The sequence below is a fragment of the Melospiza melodia genome, chromosome 3, assembly GCF_035770615.1.
Source record: "Melospiza melodia melodia isolate bMelMel2 chromosome 3, bMelMel2.pri, whole genome shotgun sequence".
NCBI lineage: Eukaryota > Metazoa > Chordata > Aves > Passeriformes > Passerellidae > Melospiza > Melospiza melodia.
This window is the reverse complement of record NC_086196.1, coordinates 133,840,235-133,860,302: the sequence shown is the minus strand read 5'-3', so window position 1 is coordinate 133,860,302 and position 20,068 is coordinate 133,840,235. Positions and strand designations below refer to the sequence as shown.

At 40.2% G+C, this 20,068-nt stretch overlaps 1 protein-coding gene and 1 long non-coding RNA gene across 3 annotated transcripts in view; one reads left to right on the top strand and one right to left on the bottom strand.

The window, feature by feature from the left end:
• The window catches only part of CLIC5 (chloride intracellular channel 5), a 68,753-nt gene extending 50,261 nt beyond the window's left edge, over positions 1-18,492 (bottom strand). Inside the window, exon 1 of the mRNA XM_063153124.1 lies at positions 17,936-18,492. Coding sequence (XP_063009194.1) covers positions 17,936-18,424 — 489 coding nt within the window. The 5' untranslated portion in view covers positions 18,425-18,492. The remainder of the gene's footprint in view (positions 1-17,935) is intronic.
• Positions 14-18,409, top strand: LOC134416453 (uncharacterized). 2 transcript variants are annotated; one of them, XR_010027272.1, is made up of 4 exons: positions 14-257; positions 1,017-1,069; positions 1,713-1,793; positions 18,122-18,409. It is a non-coding gene; the product is annotated as an uncharacterized LOC134416453 (long non-coding RNA). The 2 variants fall into 2 exon arrangements; XR_010027273.1 differs by lacking the exon at positions 18,122-18,409 and adding an exon at positions 9,600-10,030.
• Positions 18,493-20,068: the final 1,576 nt, after the last annotated feature.

The following is a 20,068-nucleotide window of genomic DNA, read 5'->3' as shown; positions in this document are numbered from 1 at the left end:
GGGGAGGAGACAAGCTCCTGGTACCTACGGCAGGATCGGTCTCTGAACAAATAATTCTGCTCTTCCCTGTTTTCAGCGTTTCTGTTGTTCCCTCCCTCATTCTACAGCGGGGAGCACCAGGGACAGGGAAGAAGGAAGTCCTGCAGCCGGGCTGGTTTCGGTGCTTTAAGCAACAGTGATGTTTTTTCTGCTTTTCTGAAGGGTGTTTGTCCTGCCTGTAGCTGTTCAAAGTCCTAACATTGTTATTGCTAAGAAAGGTAAGAGAAAAAGAGCCTGTGCACTGGCTGTTGGACCAGTCAAGGAATGGGAAGAAAAGCAGAGCTTTGCCTCAGCAGCCCCCACCATGTGTGGGGTACAAAGTGGTGCAGGAGCCAAAACAGAGTGAGAGAAGCGCCTGTGATGTGACCACTTCTGATGGAGCTCAGGAGCAGAGGAATGGCAATGTTTGGGTCCCATGACAATTTCTCAGCATGTCCCTCGGGGGGACAGGAGGGCGATGATTTGCTGGATGGAGCATGAGAGGACAGTTCCAAGGGCCTCAGCCTGCTGCTGACATGCTGGTGTCATCCCTACTCCCTTTCCTTCGCCCTGCATTCCTGGCGTGACTCACAGGGCACCACACAGCAGCGCCGAGCATGAGGTGGCACCTATAGAAAGTCCTGACACAGCCAAAAGGCACGAAGGGAGGGAGTGCTGGCACAGGTGGGGACAGCAGGCAGAGGTGAAGGGGTCAATGGCACCTCCTCCTCATCCCCATCCCTGCCTGGAGGGACTTCGTGTCCTCCTGCCTTTGGGAAGTCTCTCCCTACACTTCTGCCCCGATCCTGTCTCAGGACTGCCAAAGCTCTGGCTCACAGGTTGTTGGCAGCTCGAGCTGCCAGACATGAGCAGTTTTATCTTCCCCTTCTGACACAGAGATGCCTTTTGGGGAGGGTTTTGACATGATCAAACACTCGCCTTTTCTGAAGGTGCTCTTAGCAGTGTGCTTCTGTGGTGACCTCCAGTTCTCTCTGTAGGCATTTGACACAGCTCCAGAGCAGTCACAGCCAACACCTCCATGGCCCTTTGGGTAAGTTTTATGGGAATTTTCCCACAGCAGCTGCTTCATGTGCACTACATGAAGGACTGAAATGGTTAACAACTAAATCTCATTATGCTGTTGCAACTGTAATTACAACATAATCATCATTATAATTACTGTAAAAGTATGCTTATGGTTTTTAGATCTAATTAGCACTCATTCAAATAACTGGAAGGTTAACTGTAAGAGAATTAAATGTTATTACTTCTTTGATTTCAAATTTTTACATGTAATTTTTGGACTAGGCACATTAATTACCAAACATTTAGAGTACAATTATTCTTAAGCCTACCGGCAAGTTTCCAAGCACATAGGCTAAGTGTACTTGCATGTGGCAGAAAGAATCATTGCATTGTAATTATGCATTACAGTTATAAAAGTCTGCCAAAAACTTGAGAATAATCACTGTGTCTCCAAAATGCATCCCAAAATAATGCATTATTAACTATACAATTATAAGCTTTTGGGATTTGCAGAAAAATTATTTTGCTCTAGCACCTCGTGGCGACATAATTTCCCTTTAATAAGGGTTCTTGGGAACAATAGGAAATGGATCATCTTGGCTGAGGTTACCTGTAGCTCACTGAAAACATTGTTTTTCAGCCTCACTGAAAACATTGTTTTGATATAGGCAAGTGGTTTGAACAAGTTCTATCCCAGGACCATTGGCTCTGGAAGAGAAGATACTGCCAGCTATGAGCACAGTAATGAGGTAATGCTGCTAATGCTAAACCAAAGGGTAGAAATAAAATCAGCTTTCCAAACATCAGCACTTACAAGTTGTGATGCATGTGACCTATTTAGATGTCTATTTTAGAATGAAAAAAATATGCCCTAGAAGTGTCTAATTTTTTCCACTGAGCCCAGGGTAATGAGATAAACATGTAATGGGCAGACAAATCCTGCAGTAATTTTTAAGTAGAAAAAATCTATGGCTTTAGAGCCTGATTTCTGTGCCTGTGCCATCCCTCACTCCAGAAGTTGTGTGTGCCTTGTGCTTCAGAAAGTCAAACTCTAGATGTAGCAATTTCAGTAGAGGCTCAACGTGTTAAAGCATTCAAATCCTTCCCTCCCAGTTACTGTCGGGGTTTAGTGGTGTGTTATAATTAGCAATTAGTTTGCAGATGAAGATTATTGTGCTGAGGCTCAGCAAAGCAGAAGGGAAACTTTGCAATACAAAGGGAGCAAAGGTGTCCTGCAGCCATTTCCATCCTAACCCAGATATAAACTGCTGCAGGGATGGGCCAGATCCCACCTGGCTCAGGCGCTCTGGGCAGTGCAGCCACTGGGATGTGCCTTCCCCATCTCCTTCCACCTCACCCCCTGCCCCAGGACCTGATATGGGGTGCTCAGAGGCTACACAAGTTGAGGAGTAAATACCACACATCTGGTGTTCCAGCTCTGCTTTTAGGTATCCATGGAAAGAACAAGCTAGCCCGCCCAAAGAAAAAAAAATCCCTCTGCTTTACAAAAATACCCCCATGGGATCCCTAGAAGGGACCAAACATAACAGACAACATAACTTGTTCATATAATGCTGTTTTTTTTTTTTTTTTAATAGATTCTGGGAACTGAATTTAGCATAAAGATTGTAGAAGGCAGTGAGTAGGAGGAAATATATATAGATGCATATATATATATATTTATATATTTTTATATGCGCTGCTTTAGAAATCTATTCATGCATTTACTGTTTTCTGTCATATAAAACTGACTTATCACTTACATCTGGGTGGAACCTTTCTGACTATAATGGTTTTTAGTGTCTACACAGTTCTTTTGTGTATTATGAAATCAGCTCTTTCTTCAGCCAAATTAAGGGTAAGATACTGATAAATAATTAGTACACTCTCATTTTACTGCAAAGAATGAGTCACTTAGTTTGGCCTATCATTTTCTCACAAGTCAGAAGTAGCAGAGGCTTTGAGTTACACACAAGAACATTAGACACTGAATTATGAACTCCTCATAAGCCAAGTCATTATAGTTTGAGGTTTATGAGATATAGAAATGAATATGAGCACATCATCCCATTAATAAAAGAAGAGATGGCTTCAGAAAAGGAGCAGCCACGTCCCTACGTAAGGCTCTATTGTAGGTGAGCCCTGGTGCACTATCAGCTTTCACAGGCCTGATCCAAGCTTCACTTCCAGCAAAGATTTGTCCTGAGGGGGTGAAGCTGAGGCCAAGCATCCAGAATGTAACTCTATCAGTTCTCCAGCACACTGCTACGTTACCAAGAAGGATCAGAGCACAAAGCACATCAATCCCCCAGTGCTTCCATCCAGCTCCTTCCATCCGAGCAGGCATTGCAAGTTTTATATGACACAGGAAATATTTTTCATTGCTCTGAGGAAAAGATGTAAAAGCTTGGTGCAGCTGCAGTAAATGCAGTAAATGGTAATCAGGCCTATGATTTTACCAGGGAATTATTTAACTGCTTAGTTGTCAAAAAACTCCACACCTAAGCAGCAGCCAGGGTAGTTTGAATGGGTTATGGAAACATCTCTTCCAGAGGCAGTTCTGAATTACTGGCAATTTCCAACTGCATTTATTGGATGCTGGTAGTTTTGATATGCAACACATTTAACAAGTTAAAAACTGCAAAGAATCAGTCCAGTAATTTCTATTTTCTTTTGAGTTACAATGTGTTACTATAGATTTCTTGTCTGAATTTCAGAAAAATCAGAAGATTTGTCTCAGATATTTGGGGCCAGACAGCAGGTCTGTTTCCATTCCCAAATGTACAAGCCATGCAAGGACATACAAAGCTCTTATCATCAGCCTCATGCCAGCACTCAGTGACCAGATACTTTCCCTTGACTCTAAAGATGTACAGTACCTCAAAATGTGTTGGTTTGATGGAAGAACTTTGATTTTTTTTCCTTTTTGTAAATTTTCCCACACACAAGGTAATGGAAGAAAAGACATCAAGAGATACAAAAACAGCTGTGCAGCCTGAATGTTCCAATAAATGGGATGGGATGGAAAAGCCTAGAGCAGAAAACTTTGCACTCCATTAACTGGCCAGTTTGAGGTAACCCACTCCTTACCCACCCCCAGATATTATGAATCCATCACAGCCATGAGTTACAGCAGCTCTCCTTTATCTTTTTATTAAAAAGCATTATTTTAGCTCTAAACTGATCTTGCTGAAACTCTCCTGTTTAGCAGAATGAATCAGTACAGACTGGAGTTTTGCAAAGTTCTAGTCCAAAACCATGGAATTATTTTTATATATAATTATGTTTTCATGTGGATGCAGCATCAAACTTTGCTGTAACATTAATAAGCATTAACACCTTCAAGAGAAAACCTGAAAAGGAAAACTGAACCTGCTGTTCAGTGTGAAGAGGGATTGCATTATGGATTATGATCTCAGTGCTCACACAGAGACAGCCTCAGGTATCCATTTGTAAGGAAGTGGCTCTGAAAAGGTACAAAATCATCTCCTAATGCTGCATTCAGTTCAGAGCCTTCTAGAGGGCAGTGGTTTATTTCACTATCATTCCAAAACTGACATTTCAATTAAAAACAAAAGATACTCCCAACCAGGACTGGGACTGCTCTGGAAAGTGGTATTGTAGGAGATACAATGGAGAGCATAACAGATTGTCCCAAACTGTGGCCCTATGGATAATGTAGCTGATAAAAGGAGAAATGTAGAAATCCTCAGCTCCTGCTTTTCAAAATGAATCCTCCATGCTATCAAGTGTGGTGGAGAAAAACAGCACCAGGTAATTGTGATGTACCCATTGTTGTTGACTCACTACTGTCATAGAACTAAAATTACATTCTTTTACTTCCAAGTCTGCAAGAGAGTAAGTAATGCATATTCCTGTCTTGTTTTACAGGAGTTCAGCATGCAAGTCCCTTTTTATATTATTTGTGTTCACTTCTTTGTATGCTTCTTATCATAAAGTCTATCATAAAGTCTTCTTATCATTAAGTCTAAATTAATTAAGATTTGAAGTATGAACATGCAAACTAGGATTAAATCCCTTCCCAAATAAAAGACCAGCACACAACACACTACTTTAATCCTGATTTATGAATTATTATTTACAGAAAGTATTTAAAATGGCATGTACAACTCACACACATCTCAGGCTAGGCTTCAATTGCTCCCAGGAATTAAGGCTCAAAGAATGCACAGTTGCTGCTGATTTCATTGGACACATTAGTGTTTCACACTGTTGTTTAGAAAACAATTTGGCTGAGAGCTGAAATTACTTTCTATGTTCTGATGCACATTATTTCTAAAAGTTGAAGCCTTCAGCAGCTGAGTTTGAAATTACTCATGACTAAGGCTGGTCCCCATGGGTTTACACACTGGCATCAGTACCTGCAGGGCAGGTAATGTGCATGGATCTGCACTGTGGATTTCAGAATCCTCTGCAGTGTAGATACTGTTTGTCTTAAGAAAAGGGCCTCTGATTTTTGCTCCCTGAAAAACTCACACTGGATCAGTGTGAAATAGCAGGGCTCAACATCCTTACCTCCCTCTGTGGCAGCAAAGTTTAACCTCTGCAATGGTGATGCCTCTGGTCAGTGGCAGTGCTACTAGCCTGGGTTAATGGAGCTGGCTGACCTTGAGCCTCTCAGTGAACTGAAGAACTCTTCCATTCTCCTTAATAAATTGCCCTCATTCATTTTTCATTTCACCTTTTGGTGCTTCTGTGATAAACTTTCCACAAAGTTTGCCAGCTCACTTGCCTTAGTGCATCACCTCAAGCTATCATGAAATGAATGGCAGGTTCTTTGTTCCTTTTTCCCTTCCTAAGAAACTTCAAAGTAAGAGTTCCACATCTTGCAGCACCTAAAGCTGACTTGGTGATACTCCATTTTAGGTTTGGTTTGTTTTTTTTTTGCTTGAGGACCCTTTTCACTGCAGAGTTAATGCCAACAACCAGGATGAATTGAAGCAAGGTGGTGAGTTCAGCACAGATGTGAACTTCTCTTCTGCTAATACTCTTTTTACATTAACAGAATTTTGCTGGTAACCATCACATTAACAGCTTTTTGCTGGTGACCTTCAAACCCAGCTCATTAGGACTTCAAAGAACATATCCCACATCCTTAAGTGAAAGATGGTGGTGATAATTCTTGAAAAGGTGGTTGGCTTAAGACCAACAGTACATTTTTAGTGAAATTCAGCACTGAGCACAGTCTAAATAACAGTGGTGCCTTATTTAAGTCTGTCAGAACTGGGAATACTGGGTAGTCTAACTAAAAAGACATGAGGGGGTTCTTTGCCTCTAAAATTGAAGATTTTCCAAAAAAATTCCATCTTTTGCCAAAATCACAAATTTTCACAGAATATGTAGCAGGTATCACTTTTATAAGAAAAGTGTGGACCCTTGGCCACTGGCTGCAACACCTGGCAGCAACCTCACAGACCACCAAAATGTCAAATCCCCGTTTGTCTTTGCAGTCTCACTGCTCTGACACAACTCTGATGCAATTCTGTAGAAAATGGACTAGGCTTTCCTGTGAGACCCCCATCAGCTGGAAAAGTTCTAATGAGATATGGACCCCTTTACTCATTATTAGCAAATTCTACCCATTTCTAGTCAAGCAGCAAGTCAGAGTTGATACCAGACTAATTAATAAATATATATAAACCTGTCTATGATGTTGAGAGAAAACTAGATTCACCTGCAGAGGGTGGCAGCAAACAGAGACTCTCCAGTTAAGCCTTGCCTACAGGTTCATGCAGAAAATTGACTTTCAGAGAAGAAAAACAGAGTTCAGAAAGGTGAAGTTGTGTGTGTTGTGAGGTTTGACTCTTCTCAGCTCTGGGTCTTGACTAGAGGGAGTTTCTGTCATCTCTGACCATGCTGAGTCTCCTGACCAGAAAAAGATGACTTTAGGGTACAGAATTATAAAACCAACAAGCTCTGCAATTCTCTCATATGCCATGAGAGATCTAGCAATTAAACAACAAATTAAAAGGTAATTCATAGCCCTTTTTAGAGAACTAAGTATATGGAATCAAAACTGAAAGTAAGTTAGCCAGGTCATCTGTCACTGTTCCAAGGTATTATAAACCTTGCACTTTATTATTGTAAACCAGAAAAAAAATTTAAAATGCTGTAATGAAAATGAAGGGGAATCCACACATAAAAACTTGATAGTGCAAAGCTTCATAAAATCAAAGAGGAGAACTCAGAGCCACTGGAGGTAATACATGTGGGAATAGTTTACTATTGATAGGGCTGATAGTGCCACTGATTTTTAATGCTTTCTAATTCTTTCCCCATTTACACCCTGTTTTCAAGTCAGTGTAACTTTTGCCAAACTTTAAAATGGGAGCTTTTCAACACTGATATCTTCTTTATTCATCCAAAGGACTTCAGACACCCAAAGATTTATCTTTCAATGCACTCAGCCACTGAGCTCTCTTGATTCCCCAGGCTACATCTGAAAACAAAAGCTTGAAAGTGAAGAAAAATTCAAGGAAATGACCGAATTTCCCCAGAATCAACAGCAAGCTAAGAATAGACTCCTGAACTCCTCAATGCCAGCTTAGTCAAACAATTGTCAAATGAAAATACATTTGTTTTCCCAAGTGTTCAGAACTCCATAGTCATGGAGTACACTCTCCATACAGGTGATTATGTGAATATATACCCAAGTACAACATTCTTGTACACAGTATTCTATGGGCACATTTCCAAAGACATTCCACCTGTCACTTGAAAAATCTGCTTGGAAAATCTGGCCTTCAGTCTGTTTCTTTCTTTTTTTTTTTTATTTTTAATTGACATAAAATGTACTTGGTTACCATCCCCATGAGTCACGCAGTCCATTCCTGACAAGTTAATTGTTAAGTGGAATGGGCGGCAGAGCGTTCTTCGGTCGCATCCTTGCAGGGCCTGGCAGAGCGCGGCCTCCTCCCCGGCTGGCGGTCGGAGGCAAGGCCAGGCTGGCGGAGCTGCCGCCGGGCTTTATAGCCGGGCTATTTTTAGCTGTTATCAGCCCCGGGTGCGGGGCCAATCCGCGCCTGGGGCCGCGCACAAACTCTGCCCTGGCCAAACTTCACTCGCAGCAATCTCCCAGGGAGGGGCCGAGCGACTGAATTTGCTGCTCTGAACTTGGGCTGTTCTTTATTCGGGCTCCTGCAAGGCGCCAGCGCACCAAGGACGCGCGTTAGGGCCGTGAGCAAGTTACTGATTCAACAGATAAGCATCCTGCCTATATTTGGTGAAAAATGAGTGAATTTAAGGTGCCTCATGAAGTCCAATAAGTGATGCAATCGTTCACTGCGATATACATATAAATCAATCTCTGGTGTTTTTACAAAGGAGGTGATTTTTATGTCACCGTGTAACTATGTACTGTGTAACTGGAAACTACTTACTGTGGTTATTTACAAATCCATGTGCTCACCAAAGGAAGGGAAGACAGATTGGTGCCTCTTCAAAACAGGCCACTTGGTGTTTAATAAACTCTTGACACTGGACTTCTGTCCAGCATATTCTTTTAGTAACTTTTCAGAGAAATATGACCTTGTAATAACTTTAGGCTTTAAGAAATTAATTTGAAATGGTGAGAAAAATGTGTATTAAAATTAGGAAGAATTTCTGATGACATTAAGAAAAACAAAAATTTTATGAGTTTAAATTAGCCCTCCTGGTATTTCTGTTTACTGAGGACTTGCTAGTATTATTTGGACACCTCACTGGCCATTTCTGGCTAACAGAGACCCTCTTGCAATGAGGGACATAGTTATAGAACAAGTATAAATGTGGGCAAATATAAAACACTTCTGCTGGTCAGATTTTTAATCAAATAGATTTTAAAATTAATCCACAAGTGGTACAAATACATGTGAGTAGAGGTCTGAAGAGTGCTTAAATTACCTATATTTTCATATGCAAAGCTTCCACTCCTTCCATTTGCTTCTCAACCAGCCTTCAAGTTACAGGGACACAGTGCTGAGATCTCCCAAGCACAGCAACATAGACATTTCACCTCAAATAGAATTTGTTTACTCAATCACAGGTATCTTTAAACAGGAGGTTATTAAAAGAATCTTTTTGCTGCTTGTTTAGTTTAGCTATAAAAGCAGAAGCAACCTGAGACAAGATGCAGCTGTGAAAAAAAAAAAAGCACCTTTGTGGAAAGAAAATATGTGCAGAAGGGGATTACTATGACAACTGGCAGGAACAGAGACAAAAAGGATTGGCTGGTTTAGCCCCAAAACATCTGAGGTTGTCTAAGCCTAAACTGATTTTTAAAAGAGCTAAGTGCATGAATGACTACTAATGTACCATGCTGGCACAAGAGCAAGGATGTTTTAACTGCACATAAATAAAGGTAATATGGAAATTAAAGTGTCAAACCTTTAGAGTAGTGACATTCTGAAACAGATTTCCAAAAGTAATAGTAATAGTTTCTAAATAGACTTTGATCACTTTATGAATTAAGTATTGCATGATGAGGCTGTCTGTAACAGGATACTCAATTTCATGTCCCAAAAAGTCACATCCAGTCCTATGAATTTCTTTTTCAGATTACCTAGAATCCTCAAAGAAACCATCTTGGTCAGTGTGCAGATTATTTCTACCTTTCTGTGCCTCATCTTTTATAAACATATAAGCAGGAAGATAATGGTTTTCTCTCAGAAGATGTGTTCTCAAGTTTTACTTCATTAACACCTGCATGGAGCCTGCAACAGAAAATCAATTTACTTGTAAATCAAAATCCTGGTTTTGAACACTGCTGGATGTACTGAAACCAGACCTGTGCACTGACAAATTCACTTCCCAGCTATCCCTGAGCACGTCATTGTAACGTCATGAATGTCACTGACGTCTTGCATTATCAGAGATGTGCAAATTCACCTACAATTTTTTCACTAATTGATATGAAAAAGATCACCTAGAGATCTAAATATAAAAATCATACCTGCAGATGACAAATAAATGACTCATTTTAGAGTGACACACTTCCTCCTTTTCTTCTGCTACAGAAGTCAGTTTCTCACAGGTTCATAACATTTTCCACAAAGAAGTAAATATTTTTATATTGCCACAAATTCATAAAAATATTTATAAGTCTTGGTTCAGCCACAAACATAGTTATGAGAGGACATTGAGTAACTCTAAATGAACTAGTAAATATACTAGTTATTTACTAGTGGCACAACAGTGGAAAATTTGCCTTTAGTGCAGGGTCTTCTGACCCAAAAAAAAAAAAAAATTTCTTTTCCCAATTAAAATCTTAAGCTGTGTTTGAAGCAGTATCTAGGAATTCAAATTCAGTATGTTCAGTTAGCTTTTCTCTTCTACTGTGGTGTCTGAAATAAAATGTGATTCTAAGATAAATACACTTGAAAGACACATATATGAGGATTGCTGTTAAAAAAAGGATAAGATTTGACCGAAGTTAAAGGAAGAATGCTGGATCTCAATCTTGGAAAGATGATAAAATGTATTAAATAATTTTATCTGGTTCATTTAGACTGTAAGTGAACTGCAGAAGTGTCCAACATCACACTGTTTGATCACTATTGCACTTCAGTTGTTGCTGAGCGGGGACACTGAAACAAAAAGGGAAATTAAATAGCCTGAAAAAAGAAATTCATCAATCCAAAGTTTGTTTCCAGATGTCCATTACCAGAATTCACTTCTAGTCCAAGATTTGTATTTAAACTGTTACTGGTAGTATTCAGTTTATTTAACTTTAGGTGAACAGGCCATTGTTTTCAGTGAAAGTTTATGGCTTGATGCACTTGCCTAAGCTTAGATATCCAGCAGCATTTGATAGAATAGCTGAATAAATCCATAAACATATATGAGACAGGATCTATGGGACACTCCAGAGGCAGCTGGAAACAGGAAAGAAGCCTTTAGACATCTAAACCAGCAGGGGATGCCCGTGGTTGGAAAACTGAATTAGGCCCTGCTCCATACAATGAACAGGGTCGATCTAACATGGAACCTCCCTCTATAGGTGTGCTTGCACTTGGCCACAGGAATTAACATCCCACCATGCTATTTCAGATAGGTTTTTGTTGCAGAAAGAGCCTAGATATCCTGCAGAGATGTAGTTAATGGCTTACAGACACACCTTCAGTTGGATGAACCAAATCCAACCCTTGATATCTAAAGAAAACAAAGAGCAGAGCAGAAATGCTGCTTTCCTTTTGCAGACTCCAAAATAGGTGATATATTATCACTTGTTGCTCTGCAGGGATTATACATTACTTTGCATTTGTAAAATCTTAGTCTCAGTAGAGCTGCTCTATAGGTACTTCTAAAATAAGCAATTCAAAATAATACAAATTGCTCTGTTTTGGACAGGATCCTTTTAACAGTTGACAATACTACTACACAGATAAGTTTTCAAGGCCAGGAAAAAATCAATCCACAAATCCAAACATTTTTCACTCCAAAAATGTAGGTGCTGAGAATTTAAAAAAAAAAAAAAAAAAACAACAAAAAACATGCTGGGAAAAGAGCCTTGATAAGAGCCTTGTTTTCAGAACATCAAAGAGGGAATCACAAGATGAAATATATATAAGGAAAACAAATGAGTAAATAAATCCTGGTTTAATTTTCTCTCAGTGTGACCTCCATTATTTACATTGTGTTGGCCATTGCTGCAATCACTGTGCAGGGACAATTTCCTATCCTAGATAATCCAGGTCTGTATTTTGAAGCTGTTGCTACGCTGTGCCCGGACACCGCTGTGGCTGGAGCCGCGCACTGAGGGGGGCACGGAGCACCAGCTCAAAACGGATTCACAAACCTTTCCACAGGTGCCTGAGTGAGGCACACACTCAGCAAGGGTTGGAAGCAAGACCTTTTCCCCTTTGTATCCAAAAGATTAAGCAAACTGCTCTGCCCTGCTGCTGAAACACACGTTTTGCTGGTGACTGATAGCTGGGGGAGTGGGTGTTATCTGCAGCAAAACGGCTGCCACTAATCTTTTCACACACACACACACAGAGTAATTTGAATAGGCATAAATCCAGCTGTGAAGAGACCCACAGCACAGTTTTCCTCCTCAGAAATAAGGGTTAGTAGCTATTAGGTTTATTGGGTACACTTCAGAGATTACCAGTCTGCTGGACAGGACAGGGTGGAGGAGGGAGCCATAAAGCCACACTGGGTCTGCACAGTGATGTGGAAGTGTTAAAGGTGTACCTTATTTTCTGAGTTAGCAGAGCAAAAGCACTGGTGAGGGTGTCTTTCACACTGGATTTATGTCAGAGCAGTTCTCTGACTCCAAAACCATGCTGTTTCCAGTGAGGGGTGATCAGAGTCTGATCACACCACTAAGAGAAACCTAATTCTCACAGAAGAGAAACCTGAGGTTCCACAAGTCAAATGGCAGCTGCAAACTGTGCAGTACTACTGGTTACACCTGCTTGCAAATGGGCAAGACTGTTACTGAAGCATTTATTGGGAAAACATCAGGGCTGGAGGAACCATACAAATGTTAAAGGATTCAAAAATACATTGAAATAGAACAGATAGAGAGCTGGATAAATGATGAATTAAAGAGGTGCTTGCTGTAATAATTTTTATTAGCATTGCTATTTGTGCTACTAGTACTTCCAAACTAGAGCCTAAGAATTATACAAATTAACTGGAGAAAGACTGCAAAAGGTCATAAAAATGACCCCTAAAACAAAAAAACCCCAAACCACAACACACCAAACCACTCAATATTTAGAAATGACTCAAGCTTTAAGGCAAGCTGAAGGACTTGTTTAGTTCAAGAAAGCAAGACTGAAGGAAATTTTGATCTGTGTCTTCTATATACATAAAGGTATTGTATAACAAAAAGAAAAATAGCATAATTCAGAGCAATAGAATTTTACTAAAGGAAAATATTGTCTCAGGACAATAATTAAGCATTGACAGAGACTAATTGGTGCAGGTGCTGAATGGGCATCACTGAATGTTCCCAAAGAAGCATCTATTAAGGATAGTCTAGATAAGACTGAGAGCAGAAGGACACATTACTTGGTATTCCAGACTTGTATTTCTATACTTAATTGTACTTGTAAGCTATTTCAAGCTATTTGCAGGAATAAACAACCATTAATTTCATTTTAATTATCAAAACAGGCATCACGTTAGGATATTGGCTCCCCATGAGTAATTTCCTGCTGTGTACATGTTAACTTCAGCATCTTGGTCTGTAAATCTGCCAAGACTGGAAGATTCTGAAAATAGTTCTTGGATCTTTTCCTTTCTCAGATTGCTCAGTTAACGCTGTTTAAAAGGTGGATTATGAATCACTCAACCTTTTTCTAAGCTTATTATTAAGACCAAAATAATAATTGCACATTTCCGTTAGATTTATTATTTATAATATTTTAAAGGCTAAAATGCTATAAAAAGACAAACTATAATTTTGTGTACATATGGAGAGTTACAGCTGCTACCTGGCTTCAGCCTGAATTTACCTTTCTACCTGCAAACCTGGTGGAGAAGATATGGCTGAACACCAGCCTCATGTGCTGCATTGGAGTCAATCAGAGGACTAACTGGTTTCCATTGCCAGGAGGTATCTGGACACCCAGTCATGCTTACAAATATCTAACAGCCCACAACTGCAAATACAGCTGTTTTCCTCTGTAGATTATGAGTGTAGTAAGAAATGCTCAGTTTTGCTCAGCAAAACACCAGTTTAACCACTAATTTCTCACTGGACATCCATGTGGTTCTGCTCTCTTTAAATCATCCTTAAAGTTAGATTTGTCCTGTGAGTTCATGTTCCGAACAATTAATGCACATTCCTAAACAGAATTTTCTCAACAGATTCCAGAATGCTTCATAAAACAAGAGAAAAGGCAACTCATTAGGAAGAAGTGTGATTTCCCCAGTGACACGAGCGTCACTGTCCCTGTGAGGAATGTGGTCTGTCATTCTCACCAGCTCAGCTCAGCTTGGGCAGTCAGTAGGGAACTAGCACAGAGTTAGTTGTGCCACCAAGTTGGAGTCCTTAGATAATCCTGGCTTAGAAATCAAAGAACCACAGAATTGGTAAGGTTTGGAATAACATCCAACTGTCAACCAGCACCTCCACCATGTTCACCATTAAACCAGGTCCTCAAGTGTCACATCCACATGTTTTTGGATGCCCAGGGATGGTGACTCCACTTCCCTGAGTGGCCTGTTCCAGTGCCTGACAACCCTCTCCATTGAAAAAACAAAAATTCCAAATATCCAACCTAAACCTCCACTGGCACAACTTGAGGAATTTTCTCTCATCCTGTCACTTGTTATGTGGGAGCAGAACCTGACCCCCACCTGGCTTCATTCTCCTTTTAGGGAGTTTGGAAAGCAAGAGCCCCCAGCTCCCTCAGCTGCTCCTCACCAGAGCTGTGCTCCAGACCCTTTCCCAGCTCCATTCCCTTCTCTGGACACGCTTCAGCCCCTCAATTTCTTTTTTGCCATGAGGGCCCCAGAACTGAACCCAGGATTTGAGGTGTGGCCTCAGCAGTGCCCAGGACAGGGGACAGTCACAGTCACTGCCCTGGCCCTGCTGCCACTCCATGGCTGGTCCAGCCCAGGTGCCTTTGGCCTTCTTGCCCACCTGGGCACAGCTGGCTCATGTTCAGCTGCTGTCACCAGCACCCCCAGCTCCTTTTCCAGCTTTCCAGCCACTCTTTTCACAGCCTGCAGCACTGCAGGAGTTGTTGAGACCCAAGTGCAGGACTCAGCACTTCAAATGAGGGGGTGGGAAACATCTTGTTGGAAAAACAAAAATGTCCTTTATTTTCCAGCTCCTGACTTAATGAAATGTTATAGAAGGCTACCATAATTCAAACAGCTAAATGCATAGGTTCTGATTCTTAAATATAAACATTGGTATCTACTAAAAGGACAGGAGGCAACAAGCACAAATCTAGATACACAAAATTCCATTTAAAACAGTTTTCCCATGATGGTAGGACATTAGAATGGTTGCACAGAGAAGTTGTGATTTCTTCAACTTTGGAAACATTGAAAACCAAACATAACCCTAGCAAGCTGTTGTAGGTGATCCTGCTCTGAGCAAGGATTGGACAAGGTAATCTCCAGAGATGCTCTCCAGCATCCATAACTCTGTTACTCCAGTGCAGTGATCCAACAGGTGCAGGCTGATGATGCTAAATCACAGCACAGCACTGGTATTTTTGCCTAACACAAGGTGTTTATTGCTTGGGGTAAAGAATTGCCTTCCTTCTTTTGGGAACCATGTTCCTATGGCACAAATGAGTACAGAGAGGCTATAATCTGCAGTCAGTCTCAGGTCATCAAAAAACCAGAAGGGCAATAATTTCCTTCTGAAAAGAAAATTGGAGGACTGCTCTTTAAATAACAACTTAAGCTTCAGGAAAACAAAAAAGTTAAAATTTTCAAAGAAACCCAAACCTTCAGAACAAACATTCTGCTCAATAGGAAAATACAGTGTACAAGGGGAGAAGGCTGGACCTTGGAGCTATGATTGGGTCAGGCTGTTCTGTGCACTCAGTAACACAGCCTCTGTGCCAATCATATTTCTGTTCAAATTGCAAAGGCTTTTGTTTGAATAAATTACAGTTATTGAAAGGGCATTAAGGAGGCTGTGACAAGCCTGGACGTGCTGGATTCATACAAACAGATTCATGTTGTTACATGCTGCATTCTGCTCTTAAAGGCACAGGGAATTCCTTTTTTACCTTATGGCACATCCTGAAATAGCCCACTGACATGACATAGTTACCAAGCACTGATAATCAGTGAAAAATGAGTTAAAGTGATGTAAACATTTTCTTGGTGTCTAATGAATGGATTACTGTAGACATTATCCATCCAGCTGCCTTGTGAGTTAGATACCATTTAATCTTCCCACTGTTTCTGGTGTTCAGTCCTCTGACACTCACATTTCCAGTCATTCACAGAGATTTATTATGTCTACAAGCAAAGGGAGGAATAAATAATGGCAGAACTGCCATGATCACTATTGTCCTACAGCACCAGGTCTGCTGTCACTGTTAGCGTCTGCAGAAAAGTACAAACCCAGATGAACCCAATTTCAGAGCAACACTGGCCTCAGGTGGACTAGAGACCATGTGAGAAGGGAACCATCTATGAGTAATATTTATTGACACAACTGAGATGTCAGCCCCATGTGCAAGAAGCCACAGACCTCAGGGATTTCACTACTCTTGTTATATATTATTCTGTGACCTTCCATTTTACAGGCTGACTTTTGCTAAATAGATAATTGATGAGAGCAAAGCTGGATCTGCACTCCATGGAGTTACTGCTTTATTACTTTGACCCCAGAAAGACAGAAAAACAAAAAGCCAAAAACTAAACATCAGCACGTTCTCAAGGAGTAAAACACTGTAACAGGGGTTCAGTTCAGTCACCTACCCAGCATGACCCAGTGCCCAGCCCACTGGGCACAGCATGGATCACCTGAGAGCCTTTCAGCCAGGTAGGGATCTCCTGGGGCTCAAGGACATCTCAAAGACACCGGGCAGTCACGTTTCCAAAGTGAAGAGAGCACAGTTTGCCTTTCTCTCTGGAGTAGCTGATAAGAACCTTTATGGGATAATCAACTACTCTGCACAACAAAAGCAAGGAAAAGGACTTCCTCAGACCTTGTCCCTGGCAGTTCTATGCAAAATGCCTCTCTTCTCACTTTTTCAAATTAACTGCTTGAATGGGAACATCTGCACACATTTCTTATTTTATCCATAGAAAAATGAGAGGAATGAGAAAGAATAAGGAAAATAAAGAGATTATTTTAAAGCCCAAATACAGGTTGCTAACACCATGTAGTTGCTAACCAACAAAATGTACTCAATTGCTGCAACTTTTAACACATACACAGGACAACATGCAGAAATATAAAATAGAACTAATGTCCCAGCTCTTACTTTGACCATATAACCAATATATATTTTAGTAATGACCATGATCCAGTAACAGAAATAGGACAGGTGCTGTTTCGGGGAGTCATTTAACCAAATAACAACTGCTGAAAATACTTCTCATTATGTGTTGTGACAAAATCTCTCCTCCAGCTCCCAATGGAACTGAGAAACAGATTTTGATAATATTATTTATGTTGAAAAGTGACAAACTTCATGAGGCTTCTCTTGAAATGACAGAATATTATAATCATGGTGTATTGTTCTATTCAAGATACACAAGATCTTGAACATTTTTATATAGTTAAAAAGAGAGAACTGTCAGGCCTGTGTTTCAGCCTAATAAATGTTGAGAAAGATTAAATACAAGTGTGTTTCTGAAGGGAATCATAGTGTTTATTCAAGAACACAGGTGTTTACAGTTTTGAAACCTAAGTGATCCTTTATAAGGTGAGAGAAGGTATGAAACCCCTCTCAGTAATTTATACTTTAATGGAAATTAATGAAAATACATGTTTAAATTGTTACAGAAAACTAAATATTGAAAGAAAGGAAAGAAAAATTTCTTTCAGGGATAAGCATTATTTAAACTATATATTCAGTTTTCTTCATAGGATTCACAGCTATTACTTTTGAGTTCTCAGCTGCTAGATAGTGAAGTGCAGGGATAGCTGAACTAGCTCAACTAAGTAGTAGCAGCCTAGCTGTAACAGCAGAGAGATTTCCCAGAATAAATGAATTGCAGCAACAATCAGAATACTTGCACCATACTGCCATTTGAATGAAGAAATCCCAGGCACCTCCACACAACACAAATCACCTCTTTCTCTGCTTACAGAAGCAAGAGTTAAACGAAGAGATTGGCTCCCTGCAGCAGAGTTGACAGCAAAGCAGTGGGTAGCTGTATTTCACTGTTTTGGAGGATGCAGATATTGATTTGTGGTTTTAAAGTAGGGTATGCTTAGGAGCACCCAGGTTCTTACCTTTACAAAAACGGAAATCTCAAAATCTTCCTGGAAGTTGTTAGTTTCTCCAGAGTTATTGTTAAGGGGAAACTTGAGGGAAGTTGAAGAGCTGGTAAAAGTGCTCTGTCTCTGACGAAACTGGAAATCTGGAGGAAAATGCAGGTTGCTCTCAAACATTGAGCCCTCTTCATCTTTGTCTTCCAGAATTGGGCTCATCAGATCCATCTGCTGCTGTGGGTAGTCTTCTTCAGCACCATGGTGAGATGAAGAATCATCTTCTCCATCACTTCCATGCTGAGAGGCCACAGAATCATTACAGCTATCTTCTGAATTCTCCTTACTACCATCCATGTTTTCTGGGGTATTAGTAATGGAAAAAGGGGATGCTGAATCTTCATGGACATGATCAAAAAGATCACCCCCTTTATTTTCCTCAGAATCTGAAACCTCAGAGACAGTGGTGCTGTTAGCATTTTCACTGTTGTCAGTGAAGACTGGATCTTCCATGGCTGCTGGCTGGTGAGCTTTGCCTGCCTGCTGGTACCTTACAGACTACAATTAAAGTGAGATGTTGACAGACAAGGCTCCTCAGGAGGAAACAGAGTCTGTGGTGTACTTTCTGAATGCTCAGCTACACATGGCAGATCTCCAACAATCATTTACTGAGAGCCTTGAATCAACAACTGCACTTCCACCAAGTAAAAGGCTGTCTCACTTTTAACCCCTTTGTCGATCTGACTCCTGGGAACTGTATCTCAAGGGCTGTAATCAGCTTTTTTCCCAGGTATTGCTTGGATAAGTATAGCAAAAACTAGCTAAAGAATCTATCAGTACTAGAAAGCTACAGTAAAAAATAAGTATTCTTACATAGGAAGTTGAAAATAGTTCTACTGGAAATCTATTTTTTGTAAAGAGGTAGAAATGCAGACTTCACCCACTCACGCTATTTTCACAAAATAGGAGTGAGTTTTTTCACAAAAACTTCAAGGAAAAGCAAAGCAAAACTGCCTCCATAATACAATCATCTACAACATTTTAGTGGTTATTTACAAAATCATCAACTGAAGATCATTTATGAAAAAACTACAAAAAAATTATAAAGGGATAAATTTTAACTCTTTCTAACATTGCCACTCATTCACTTTGGGGACCACACATTTCACATTTGCCATTGTCCTCCTCTGAACTATAAACTAGGGCCAAAACTGTAAAAGCTCTCATGAGCTGCCCTGGAAATATAGGAAAAGAAAGCAATGAAGAAGTACTAATCATGATTACATATACATAATGCATCAATTATAATCACATTTAAGCTATGTATCTCCATGTTGTAAGACATACACTGTAGAAATCTTGTTTGCCACTTTGTGTATACAGTTCCTTTTCTCTAATGAATGGAGAGACACACCAAACTGCTCAGAACCTAAAGTGGGTGAATACTGCCAGCTTTAGCAAAGAATTAACTGCCCTTATAGAGACAGATACACATTCCAGAGCAACTGAATGCAACAGAGCTGAAACTTCTGGAATATCCAAACCTGCAGTTATCAGATTATTATAAAGTTACCAATTTATTAAAGTCATGAGAACTTCAAGCCTTATTGACTAAGGACTTTTGATCTCCATATTTACTGCACCTGGATTACATAGATTATTACATGAATTCTTATAAACTAATTACATTTAATCTTTTGAAGTTGAGTCAAAAGGAAAATGAAGGTGTACTCTTGACCCATCCTTGTAACTTCCTGAGTGGTAACTGCCACAGCCAGGTTAGATTTCTTAAAGAAATAAAGAAGAGAAGTGAAAGAGAAAGATGGTAATTCAAGCCATTCCAGGCAGAACAAGAAGGGAACACAAGCTGTTTCACAGTGCAGGCTAGCAGGTGCAGCCTGCCTGGGATTTATGACTGTAGTTAACTGCCATTACCCTTATATTAACTTTAGAGTACTACTAAAGTTAAATATCAAAAGCAAAGCAATATTTCATCTTACTTAGAGTTCCTAGATAAGCAGAAGAGTGCCAAGATCATGGTCACAACCCAGTTTAATCACTGTGATTGTTCGGTACAAAGATGCAGGTCAGTATCAGAGATCAATGAGATCATTTGGCTCATGAGGGCATTTCTGGCCTGCTGCAACTCAAGGACTT